At 51.8% G+C, this 13,203-nt stretch overlaps 1 protein-coding gene across 7 annotated transcripts in view; it reads right to left on the bottom strand.

The window, feature by feature from the left end:
• The window catches only part of Arhgap23 (Rho GTPase activating protein 23), a 102,346-nt gene continuing 89,143 nt past the window's right edge, over nucleotides 1-13,203 (bottom strand). For 6 of the 7 annotated variants that reach the window (XM_076543265.1, XM_076543264.1, XM_016008876.3 and 3 more), the window contains 4 exons: nucleotides 11,570-11,611; nucleotides 10,401-10,497; nucleotides 8,539-8,570; nucleotides 1-2,234 (listed from right to left, as the gene is read on the bottom strand). In XM_076543265.1, coding sequence (XP_076399380.1) covers nucleotides 1,215-2,234; nucleotides 8,539-8,570; nucleotides 10,401-10,497; nucleotides 11,570-11,611 — 1,191 coding nt within the window. In that variant the 3' untranslated portion in view covers nucleotides 1-1,214. Of the gene's footprint in view, nucleotides 2,235-8,538; nucleotides 8,571-9,982; nucleotides 10,006-10,400; nucleotides 10,498-11,569; nucleotides 11,612-13,203 lie in introns of all 7 variants that reach the window. The other variant, XM_076543268.1, reaches the window with a different exon arrangement.

Raw genomic sequence — 13,203 nt, 5'->3', positions numbered from 1 at the left:
TTCAAGCCTGAGAAAGGCCATTTATTTCCAAGATATAGACTGTACTTTTAAGACAGGACTTTCAGAAGCAGGAATCTTAGTTATCGCCTAGAGAGGTGGTGTGTCATGGACACAGTGGGAGGAGCCATGCAGACGTAGGGGCTTTATCCAACACTGTTACAACACTTTTTAAAATGAGCAAAACATCTTTAAAAATCCTTATAAATTCTTTATAATATGTTACACATTAGAGACAATATTTACAGTAAGGGAGAGGGGGAAGAGACTTTACAGCAAATCCTTGCAGAAACCAAGGAGACCGACAGACGGGGGGGGGGGGGGGGGGGCAGGCTGGCAACCCCACCGGGCTTCCCTGGAATGTGGGGGGGGGGTTAGGACAGTGCTCCAGGGTTTATTTACAATGTGGGGGAAGGGGGGCTGGGTCCCACCCACCCTGCAAGAACAGCCCAGCTGGGACCCTCTAAATCAATGTGTTCTTCCTGACTGTTCCCTTGAAGGGAGAAGGTGAGTCTCCTGCTAAGCTGTGGAAAGAGGGTGAAATGGAGGAAGGTGCCAGCCAGCTGCAGGGGGTCCTGGACACTCCAGAGACTGGGGAGCAGGCAGGTCCACAGGTCAAAGAGCTTAGAGGGGTGACTTCAGAGGTTGGCAAAGGGTGTGAGGAGTGACTTGGTAGTGGCGGGGTTCAGTCTTGCCTCTGGAGGGGCCTCAACCCAGTCTCGGGCTCTGACAAGCTTGGGGATGAGGTGCCCACCAAAGGTCCTGGCTTCGGGACAGGTGGGGAAATGAACGGGTTGGGGCAGAAGTTGCTACTGGAAACACCTTTGCACAGTGACTACACACACTCACACACACAAGCCCCCTCTCCCATGGACACCCAACCCTACACATCCGCTCCCCAGACATTCATCCTCCTCTCCTTGGCTAGGAGCTAATGGGGGGGGGAGAGGAGGGCAGAGGACAGACACAAAAACCCGGCTCCATCTTTCCTTCAGTATGGAGAGTGGGCGGTCCACCCACGCTCCACTGTCAACAAGGGTCCCTAAGTGGACTCACAGAAAAGGGCCACTCAGTCCTTTATCCAAGGGACACGAATCCCAGCAGCCCCTTCCCTCTTCTGAAGACTCCCTCTTCGATTCTCCTCTGCCCATCCCACCAAACTCCAGCCCGCGGCACCAGCCCCGCTCTTCCTCCCCACCCGACCACCGGACAGGGTGTCACAGACACTGGTGGAGGCGGGCGGCGGCCGAGCGGCGCGGGGGCAGGCCCTGTAGGTTCCCTAGGTCCCCCGATGGCAGCGAGGCGGCGGATGAAGCCCGTGCCTTGGTGGACTCCAGGCTGCTGAGGCCAGAGTCCTTGTTGTCACTGTGCGGTCGAGCGCCCGCGGGCTCCGGGGCGCCCCCTCCGCCCAGCTCCTTCCACTCGTTGAAGTTGAGGTCGGTCAGCGGGCTCTGCACCACCACCGTGTGGCGGCGCCAGCTGCTCCGGCGCCGCCGGGTCTCGGGCGACAGCGGGCGCCGGAGCCGCACCGCCAGCATGTCGTCGGCGGTGCCGCGGAGACGCAGCCGCAGGGCTTCCACGCGCGACGGTCGTGATCCGAGCGCCGGGGCGGCCGCCGGGGGCCGAAGCGACTCCTGGCTGCTGGACGACGCCGAGCCTGGGGGCTCGGGACCGCGGGGACCCGCCCGGGCCGTGCCCGCGCCCGGACTCTCTCCATCCGCGCGGCTGCGAGACAGGCGACGGCGCGCCAGCGTGTCGCACGGCATAAGATGGTGTGAGCTGAAGGACGGCCGGCGCGCCAGGCGCCCCCCGGGGCCCGCGCCGCCCTCCGTGTCCGTCTCCACGTGGCTCAGCTCGCTGCGCTCGTCGTCCGCCTCGTCGCCGGCGCCCGCGCGCCGCCCGCCGGTGCCCGAGCACACGCTGCGGTCCATGGTGGACAGGGTGGAGTAGCCCGAGACGATGGAGCGCGTGTCCGCCGCAGGCCGCTCGTCGGGTGCCGTCGGGGGGCTGAGGCGACCGGGGGCCTCCTCGGCTGCGGGGCCGGGCAGCTGCTCCTCGGGTGGCTCCTGCGTCCCTGCCGCCGCAGCCTTGTGTGCCTCCTGCTCGGAGTCATCATCGGTGCTGCTGCCCAGGCCCCGCGCCTCCCGCCGCTTTTTCCGTTTGCGGTTGACCGCAGAGATGAAGGAGATCGCCAGCATCTCCCGGGCGTAAGGCTCTTTCTTGGGGACCCACGAACCCTGTGGCAGGAGGCAATGAGGGCAAGGAGGGACTCATCACCTGCATCACCTTGCACAGTCCTACTCCCCACATGGCATCCAATTACCATGTCCAAAACAAGCCAGTCCCCACACCAGTAGGCGAGAAGTTTGCCGCCCACTCCGTGCCTGCTGGAGCGTCACCATCAACCAAGGATCACCACCGCCTGCTCTCCGTAAGTCAGTATCCTCTCTGATCCGGGAGCTGGGGAGGGTCCTCTCCAGCCACTTCCAGATACACTCTTCAGACACTCCTTGTCAGTGTGTCTGGTTATGGGATGCCCCACTGTAAATGCTAATGCTTCGAGCACACTACTCCTCAGCTGGTCTTTCCTTGGCTACAAGCATCTATCCTTCTCACTCTCCACTCACCCCACCTGAGATCCTTCCTTTCCAGGGCACCACCCTGGTCACTTCTGCCATTTCACCCGCCAGTCTCCAACCCTAGATCAATTCAATGGCTTCTATGTAGCTCTGGCTGACCTCACTCTGTAGACCTGGCTGGCTTTGAACTCAAGAGATCTGCATGCCTCTGCCTCTCCAGTGCTGGGATTAAAGGCGTGTGCCACCACGACCAGCTTCCAACTCTTGAGTTCCTTCTTTCTTTCGTCTTTTCCTTTTTTTTCAGATTTATTTATTTTTAGTTATTTGTGTGTGTGTGTGTGTGTGTGTGTGTGTGTGTGTGTGCGCGCGCGCGCGCGCGCAGCTGAGCTCAGGTGCCTTAGGAGGTCACAAGCACAGAAGCCTCCTGGAGCTGGACCTGTAGGTGTTTGTTAGCCCTACAATATGGGTCTTTCCAGATTCTTTTTCTTAATTTTTTTTAAAAAGATTTCTTTTATGTGTTTGCGTGTGTGAATGTATGTGCACCATCCATGCCTCTTGTTGTGGAGGACAGAAGAAAGCATTGGATCCCCTGGATCTGGAGTTACAGTGAGTTGTGAGCTGAAGTAGAGATCAAAACTGGGTCCCCCAGGGCATTCAGCAAGGAAAGAGGACATCTGCAGATCCCCTTGATGACCGAGAACATGCCCAAGCTTGCCTTGCCTATCTATAAGTGAGGATGGAACAGAACTCAGAGGTCTAGTAAAGATGGCATGGAGTTGGTGTGAGTGGGTGGCTGCAAATGTGAACTCACACACTAGTGACTGAGGAACTCACTAGAGTCTTGGATGTCCAAGTCAGTCTATACGGATACTTTCTGAAAAGCACGCTGTGGATGTTCAAGGCTCTGTGGCTAAGCAGGGGCCTCCAGAGGAGCCACCAGCCTAACGCAGGGATTAAGGAGGCCCAGAACCTGGGGAGGTGTCATGTCGACTGTGGACAGGTGTGGTCACGGGGGATAATGAGGAGGACTTCTGTCCAGGGCCTCTTACAGAGGACGTCCCTATCTGGCACTGAGCTAGCTAGGCAGAGCAGTTGCCTTCTGAGGCTTCGTCAGCCCACTTCAGACTTGACTCGGCTGAGGCCCTCACAACCCACCACCGGGGCCCTAAGGCTAGCCATGTTTCCTCCTTCCTGTTGCTACCCCTGGGGGTACCTTCTCCTGCCTCCAGGAGGGAGGTGGGGGTCGGGGGCTGGGGTATGTACCTCAGCCCCACCTCTTCTGATACAAGCCTCCCTCTACCCACAGGGCTTTGCATTTTTGCTCTGAATTCGTCTCAGTTAGGCTTCTCATGTCTGTTCATGCATTCTCCCCACTCCCCATCCCCCAGAGATCTGAATTCCACCCAGCTTCTGCTCCCACAGTGTCCCAATAACCTACCAGCTAGTGTTGTTCGCTTATTAGTACAATGCTGGAATCCAGATAAGCCCTGCTTGGATAGGAATCTAACTGCTCTGCTGTTTTAATTCTTGAAGTGTGTGTCTGTTCTGTGGTGTGTGTGTGTGTGTGTGTGTGTGTGTGTGTGTGCCTGCCTGTGTCTGTAAGTGTGGCCTGTGGGGCTGGAGAGATGGCTCAGAGGTTAAGAGCACTGTCTGCTCTTTCAGAGGTCCTGAGTTCAATTCCCAGCAACCACATGGAGGCTCACAACCATCTGGCGCTCTCTTCTGGCATGCAGGTAAACATGCAGACAGAACACTGCATACATAATAGATAGATAGATAGATAGATAGATAGATAGATAGATAGATAGATAGATAGATAGATCTTAAAAAAAATGTGTGGCCTGTGGAGACCGGAAGAGGGTGTCAGATCCTGGGACCCAGAGTTACTAGTGGTTGTGAGCTAATCAATGTGTGGGGACTGGGAACTGAACTCAGGTCCTCTGGAAGAGCAGTAAGTACTCAACCACTGAGCCGCGTCTTCAGCCCCTCAGCTCCTTCTTGTATCCTCAGCATTTGGTACAACGAGGCTATGGGAGGTTCAGCTGAGATCTGTGGCATGACTCCTGACAAATATTTCTTAGATATTGGGGAATGCCAGTGTTACACACTGAGCTGAGGAGTCCTGCCTCTTCGACCCCCTGGAAGAGATTTTGGAGAACTGGTAATAGGTTTTTGTGTGTGTGTTTCTTTTTTAAATTTTATTTTTTATTTAATATATATATAAAATTATTTAATATATGTAAGAGCATGCCTGTATGTTCACCATTGAGTGCAGTGCCCAAAGAGGGCATCAGATGTCCTGGGGCCAGAATTACAGGCATGTGTGAGTTACACCCCAGCCGCCATGTGGGTTCTGGGAACTAAAGTCAGGTCCTCTGCAAGAGCAATCAGTACTTCTAATCTCTGAGACATCTCTCTCCAACCCCTGTGGTATTATTTCTATGTAAGCAACATTTATTTAGATTTGTTTTTATTTTTGTGTATGTCTGTGTGTGCCCGTGTGTGTGCCCGTGTGTGTGTGTGTGTGTGTGTGTGTGCCATGTCTGTGTGCGTGCACTTACATGTGCGTGCATGCATGCAGGAGCCTGGAGGCCAAAAGAGGGTGCCAGATCCCCTCGAGCTGGAGTTACTGATGATTGTGCGCCATCAGACGTGACTGCTAGGAACTGGACTCTGGTCCTCTGAAAGAGTAGTCCATGCTGGACAGCCGAGCCATCCCTCCAGCCCCGATGTCCACTTTAAATAAGTATTTAAATACTAGACAAATACAGTTGTGGGTCACTCCTAGTGGGGATGAACTCTAAGAAACACGTCGTGAAGTGATTTCATCCTAGTATGTACTTACATAAACCCGACAGTGTTAGCCTGCTACACACACAGGCTGTATGGAGCCACTTTTGTATTACGTGGCCCACTATTGACTAAGACGTCACTGTGAAATAGGAGACTTCTGGGTTTTTTTTGGTTTTTTGAGATAAGGTTTCAGGGTTTCACTGTGTTCACTGTGTAACAGCCTTGGCTGTCCTGGAACTCCCTTTGTAGACAAGGCTGGCCTTAAACTCATAGAGATCCATCTGCCTCTGCCTCCTGGGTGCTGGAATTGAAGGTGTGCATCACCGTTGACTTTTAATTTATATTACTGTGGTGGTTTGAATAAGAATGGCCCCATCGGTTCATGCATATTTGAATGCTGAGTCAGCAGGAAGTGGCGCTATTTGAAAGGATTAGGAGGTGTGGCCTTGTTAGAGCAAGTGTGTCACTGGGGGTGGGTTTCCAAAGCCCATGCCAAGCCCTGATTTCTCTTTCTGCCTGTGGATCAGGATGTAATTCTCAGCTGCTGATCCAGTGTCTGCCTGCAGGCCACCATGCTTCCTGCCATGATGATAATGAACTAAACCTCTGAAACTGTAAACAGCCCCCAGTGAAACGCTTTCTCTTATAATAGCTGCCTTAGTCATGGTGTCTTTTCACAGTGATAGAACAGTGACTAAAACAACTATTTTATAACTAAGAGTCTATAAAATTGGATAAATAGATTACTTATTTAAAATTAAAAAAAATAAGCCAGGTGTGATGGCATACACTTGTAATCCCAGTACTCAGGAAAAAAGCAGGAATTTGGACTACATAGAGAGACCCTGTCTCAAAAATGAATGAATGAATGAATGAATGAATGAATGAATGAATGAATGATTTGGCAGGTAAAGGAATTTGCCACCAAGCCTGAGGACCTGAGATCAATCCTACAGGACCCACATAGTGAAAAAGTTGCCCTCTGACCTCCATACACACACCATGGCATATACACTGCAATGCTTAAGTGTGCACAGACACACACAATAAATAAATGTAATTAAAAAATAACAACAACAAAAAAAACCAAAACATTTTCCACTTAAAATATTTGGTAAAATTTACCACTAGAGCCATTTGGACCTGGCATTTTCTCTGTTGGAAGGTTTTGGGGTTTTTTTACACTTTGTTTTTTTTTTTTTTTTTACAATTAAATGCAGGACTATTTAGGTTATTTCTTATGCAACTTTTGGTAGTTTGAATTCTTCTAAGAATAGGTCTATTTCTTTTAAGTCACTGAGTTTATGGGCACAGAGTTGCTTATAGTATTCTCTGAGTGTCTGTGTGGTCTGTACTGATGTCCTGTGTGGTTTGTACTGATGTCCTGTGTGGTCTGCACTGATGTCCTGTGTGGTCTGTACTGATGTCCTGTGTGGTCTGTACTGATGTCCTGTGTGGTCTGCACTGATGTCCTGTGTGGTCTGTACTGATGTCCTGTGTGTCTGTGTGGTCTGCACTGATGTCCTGTGTGGTCTGTACTGATGTCTGTGTGGTCTGTACTGATGTCCTGTGTGGTCTGCACTGATGTACTTATGTGTGGTCTGTAATGATGTCCTGTGTGTCTGTGTGGTCTGCACTGATGTCCTGTGTGGTCTGCACTGATGTCTGTGTGGTCTGTACTGATGTCCTGTGTGGTCTGCACTGATGTCTGTGTGGTCTGTACTGATGTCCTGTGTGGTCTGCACTGATGTCCTGTGTGGTCTGCACTGATGTCTGTGTGGTCTGTACTGATGTCCTTTGTGGTCTGCACTGATGTCTGTGTGGTCTGTACTGATGTCCTGTGTGGTCTGCACTGATGTCCTGTGTGGTCTGCACTGATGTCTGTGTGGTCTGTACTGATGTCCTGTGTGGTCTGCACTGATGTCCTGTGTGGTCTGCACTGATGTCTGTGTGGTCTGTACTGATGTCCTGTGTGGTCTGCACTGATGTCTGTGTGGTCTGTACTGATGTCCTATGTGGTCTGCACTGATGTCCTGTGTGGTCTGCACTGATGTCCTGTGTGGTCTGTACTGATGTCCTGTGTGGTCTGTACTGATGTCCTGTGTGGTCTGCACTGATGTCCTGTGTGGTCTGTACTGATGTCCTGTGTGGTCTGCACTGATGTCCTGTGTGGTCTGCACTGATGTCTGTATGGTCTGTACTGATGTCCTGTGTGGTCTGCACTGATGTCCTGTGTGGTCTGTACTGATGTCCTGTGTGTCTGTGTGGTCTGCACTGATGTCCTGTGTGGTCTGTACTGAAGTCCTGTGTGGTCTGTACTGATGTCCTGTGTGGTCTGTACTGATGTACTGTGTGTCTGTGTGGTCTGCACTGATGTCCTGTGTCAGTGTCTGTGTGGTCTGTCGATGTACTTATGTCATCCTTAGCATTGTAATTTGTGCCATCTCTTTATTCTGTCCGTCTGGTTAGAAGTTTATCAATATTACTGATTTTTTTTCCCCACAGAAACAGCTTGTAGTTTCATTGATTTTTCTTAAAAAAAAATCAATTTCATTGATTTCTCACTCATCTTATTGTTTTCTTTCTTTTACTTTGTTAAGCCTTCTCAGACAGTGCCACACCCCACCCTTTTTGGTTTGGTTTTGAGACAGGATCTTGCTATGTATCCCTGGCTAACCTGGAACTCAGTATGTAGCCCAGGCTGCCCCTATCTGCCAAGTGTTAGAATTACAGGCATGAGCCACCATACTCAGCTTCCCTTCCCCTAGGGACCTTAAAGCATATTTATCACAGCAGACATATTTGCTATTATTTCCATTTTACAGAGCAGGAAGCTGCAATCCAGAAAGAATTACCCCAGCATCCTAAATCTGAGTGGTGAAGCCAGGACTCAAACTCAGGATTTCCTGCCTCCAGATCCTATTCTGATGACACACTGCCTCTCAGCCACCCAACTCTAAGGTCAACCCTTCTTTACATCAGATGCCTCTCCAAGCACCACCAAGGTTAATATCTCAGCTTCCCCTGGACACTCAGTATTTCCCACCTTCCTTCCCACGGGACCCTCAACTTTCCCTCTGGGTCTAACTACCATTCTGATTCTCTTGACCAAAAACCAAAGTGGGCCACTTGTCCAGGCAGAACACATTTAAGGAGTCTCGGCACTAACCTTGGACTTGGCTGAACTACAGGTGGTGGAATCTGTCGGTAAAAGAAAGGAAACCGAATGTCAGACCAGGAAGGACAAGTGCGGGTCATAGTAACACATTTTCCTCGCCTCCAAGGTCAGAGGTGAAGGTGTTCTCCCAGGCCCTAGGAGTCCCATTGGTTCTGCTGGCATTTTCTGTGGGATGGCCCAGAGCAGAAGATGATGTCAGCCACCACTTCCTTTAGAGGCAGGAAGTGACATCAGGCTGTGGGCCACTGAGTCTTCACTTGCCCAGGGTTAAGGACAAAGGGGGCTTTTCTTTGGGCCTGGCTCCCCTCCCCCCCTGCCCCGTCACTCTGAAGCACTGGAGAGAAAATGCCAGTATCGGATGCAGTCCACAGAAATCACAATGGTGCGACACAGCACATCACAGATACTCTGAAGACCATGGAGACCACACAGTGCAGAAAGAGGTGTGTGCCCCACTCCCACCACATGAGAAGGAAGAGGGACCCGCACCAAGTGATCGAGTGAAGGAGCAGAAATGAGGTGGGAAAGACACGGGGGACAGTGGACTGATGACAGAGCCAACATCTACCTGCCCCTAAGGGGCAAGGTCCCTTTTAAAGCCAGTCAAAACCGGTACATCAGGGGGACTGGAGTCCCACTCCTTGGTGTCTCCAGGATGGAGAAGGAACCAGATAACAAAATCCGGCATTGCGAGCAGGTGCAGTTAATCCACACTCTCTGGCAGGCAGGTTAGCGGCCCCTCCCCAGCCCCCTCCCCCTGCAAACGGTGAGAAGAGCAAGATGGCTGACCACACTTTGACACACATGGGGCAGGCCGCAGCGGGTGATTAGAAGAGACGGGGGCTCGTCTACCACCCCACTCCCGGTCCCAATGTCATAACCAGGGCTGCTGTGGGGCCCTCTCTCTGGGACAAGAACTGGACTTGCCAGGGCAGTGTAGCCAGACATGAGCTAGTGTCTGGGACCGAGAAGAAAGGGGGCTATTCATTTGCCTCTGAGCGCAGAAGCCATCCTTCCTCTGGACCAGGAGTTCCAGGATGAGTGTCCAGGGCCTGACCTGAGATAGGAGTTGTCATTTTAGAATGGCTTCTAGGGGTGGTATCGCTGGTCCCAGCAGAGGCTGGGTCCCCGGACAAGTTTTGCTCATCTTGGTCAACCGGAAGTGTTTGCTCTGCACAGGGAAGGCCACGGAGCTGGGGGCTGGGAAGGGGAGCCAGCTGGTGGCGGGGCAAGAGGTCTGGCTTCCTCCCAAGAAGGGAACACAGGGATAGGAGGAAGCAGGGTGGAGCCACGGCCCGCTGTGGACCGGCACTGCCAACTGCTATGTCCGGCTGGGGTCCTCACTGCTGGGGACATGTCTACCACTCACGCCTGCCCAGCCTTCTTATAATCACCCGCCACTGTTAGTGACCGAGGCCGCGACACCGCACTATACCCTTTAAATCTCCAACAGGTCCGCTGGAGGAGGAGGGCAGGAGAAGAAGAGGGAGGGGGGGACGGAGGTGGTGGGAGGAGATTGAGGGGAGAAGAAGAGGAGGGACAGGGTGCAAGGAGAGAAGGAAGAGAAATTAAAAAAGAGGAATGCACCCAGAAGAACGCCGCCAGCTGTGAAAATGAAGACTCAGGAGAGAGGCCAGTGAAGACGGCCAAACACAGCCCCGCCCGGGCCTGGGGATGCTGAACACACAGCGGGATTTTCCCAGAGAGGGGAAAGCCCACTATGGCTCATCTTGGGGTGCTGCCAGGCCGGGACCCTGTGGGGGGGCAGGGAAGATGAACGTCTGGCCAGATATCTGGGACCCCCTGGAAGGCAGAACCACCCCATCTCTCCCCTCTCAGGTTCCTGCACTCACCTGAGCCTGGATCACTGGGGGGCACTGTCCTGCCAATGTTGGGCAGGAGGTATTCGATGTTGGGCACTGACTGCGGCTCCTTGTCATCAACAGGGGTCTGCAAACAGGAGGAGGGGTCAGCCAGCCGCCTCCCAGAGGGCTAGCCCGCAGCTCATCAGAACCTCATGACGGGATCCACCACTCCTCCATGGTGGGCCGTCTCCTCAATGGGAACATCATGAGACTAGATCTGACAGGTCCCATGGTGCTGTTAGGTGTCGCCCCACCAGGATGGAACCCCAAAGACTCCCTCAGCTGAGAACAAGGGCCTTGTCTCTCCCATCAGACTGGACTATCCTACACGCTAAATACTGGGTTTCCTCAGAGTCTGACCTGCATCTCCCCCCACAGACTGGTGCTCCTGAAGGGAAGGGCTGTGTCTCCTCCATCAGACTGCAGGTGCCTTGGCCCAAGGATTCTCTCTTGCTTCAATCTTTTTCTGTTTTGTTTTATTTTTAAGATTTTACTTTATTTTAACCTTTTTATAGGTCTAGGTAGTTTGACTATATATATCTGAGTGCAGATGGCTGTGAGTGGCCACTGGGGTCCTGCACTCCAACCTGGGTCCTCTGGAAGAGCACCAGATGTTTTTAACCACTGTGCCATCTCTCCAGCCTTGTTTATTATATATATATATATTTAAGACAGGGTTTCTTTGTGTAGCCTTGGCTGTTCTGGAGACAGGCTGGCTCACAGAGATCCACCTGCTTCTGACTCCCAAATGCTGGGATTACAGGCGTCACCACCGCTCAGCTGCCTCTTTTATTTTTAATTACATGTAACTATCTGGGTCTGAGTGTGGGCTTGTGCACTTGAGTGCAGTGTCCATGGAGGCTGGGTGTGTGGGGTGGGGGTGGGGGGCATCAGAAGTTCTGGAGTTGGAGGTGGTTGTGAGAACTGACTGTGGACGCTGGGAACTATATTCAGGTCCTCTGCAGGAACATTGGGTGTCCTTAACTTCTGAGCCATCTCTCCACCGCCACACCCATTTGAATCTCTCTCTCTCTCTCTCTCTCTCTCTCTCTCTCTCTCTCTCTCTCTCTCTCTCTCTTTCTCTCCCCCCGCCCCACCCCCCGCCCCGGGACAAGGGTCACCTCAGACCATACCCCACCCACCCTCTCATCACTTACTCTCTCTCCTTTGTCCTCGTCATCACTGAAGAACCAGTCTGACTGCAGAAGAGACAAAGGACAGGGTGACATTAGCAGGGGAGTCACAGTTCCACAGCAGCCCTGAGGGTGGCCAAGTCCTAGGAGAGAGGACTCAGACAGCTCCACAGCTGTGAGAAACCCTTAGGGGGAGACAAAGGGGGGCCACCATGTGGGAGGGAAATAGATCAGAGCTAGGGAGAGTCCACCACAAGCCACTTGCTTACAGGCTTTTCGCAAACTGGTCCTGGGTCCCTCACTATGGCATCCGCGCCCCCATAGCCAGACAGAAGGCCTGGGCAGCAGCGCCCTCTAGTGGGCACTGGGTGCACTGACTGTGTCGGGGAGCCAGATGGCAGCCGTAGGGCAGCATCTCCTACCCTACCATCCCTGCCTGGCTAGGCACTGACACCTGGGTGTCACACTCTATCCAGTGAAGGAAAATACCTGCAACGGTCTCAACTTCCCTCAGAGACAAAGAGGCAAGAGCTTTCTCATAAATGCCAAATACACTGGACGTGGTGGCTCATGCCTGTGGGGAGCCTGGGGCTAGAGAATTGAGTTCAATGCCAGCCCCGGCTACACTGTGAATTCCAGTCCAGCCTGGCTACAGAAGTCCTTGTCAAACAAAACAAAACAGGTTAAAAGATAAAGTTAAAAACAAACAAAAAACAAAAAACAAAAAAAAAAAAAAAACGGGATCTGAGAATCCAGAGGTTCAGACTACTTACAAATGACCGAATTACATTTCCAGCAGCAGAAGATGGAGGAAAGCAAGGAATGTTTCCTCTCTGTGCTGAAGGAATACCATTTTGAAACTAGAATTTTTATTTATTTTTTTAAGGGTTTCTCTGTGTAGCCCCAGCTCTCCTTGGATTCTGTAGCCCAGGCTGACCATGAACTCACTGAGATCCACCTGCCTCTGCCTCTCAAGTGCTGGGATTAAAGGTGTGCACCACCACAACCCAGCTGAAACCAGAAATTTTATATCCTCCAACAATCTCATTTAAATTTTATGAACAAAACCAGGCATACTGGTGCATACCTACAAACCCAGCACTAAGGAGGCAGAGGCAGGAGGATTGCCACAAGTTTGAGGCTAGCCTAGTCAGGCCAACTAGGGCTACATGAAAGAAAAAAAAAAAAGGAAATTGTAGCATATATGTTGTCGTTTTTTTATTTCTTGAGACAAAGTATTATGTAGCTCAGACTGGCCTTCAGCTCCTGAGCCCCTGCCTCCACCTCCCAAGTGAACCACCACACCTGGCTCTAAAATAGCTTAAAATACTTGAAGGACAATTAGGGGCTGCAAAGATGGCTCTGTAGATAAAGTGCCTGGCTGACACAGTGAGCTCCAGGTTCAGTGAGAGACCTTATTAATAACAATATGGAGAGTGATAAAGCAAGATACTGTCCATTTCTCATCTCCAGATGTGCACACATAGGCAAATGCGTCAGCACACACAGATAACAACAGCACACAAAGATTCACAGACCTGCAGGAGACTAGAAAAGTATACACAGGGGTTATAGAGATGGCTCAGTGGTTAAAAACACTGGCTGCTCTTCCAGAGGACCCAGGTTTGATTCCCAGCATCCACATGGCAGCTCACAAT

The sequence above is a fragment of the Peromyscus maniculatus genome, chromosome 8, assembly GCF_049852395.1.
Source record: "Peromyscus maniculatus bairdii isolate BWxNUB_F1_BW_parent chromosome 8, HU_Pman_BW_mat_3.1, whole genome shotgun sequence".
Taxonomy (NCBI): Eukaryota; Metazoa; Chordata; class Mammalia; order Rodentia; family Cricetidae; genus Peromyscus; species Peromyscus maniculatus.
This window is presented reverse-complemented; position numbering and strand designations above follow the sequence as displayed.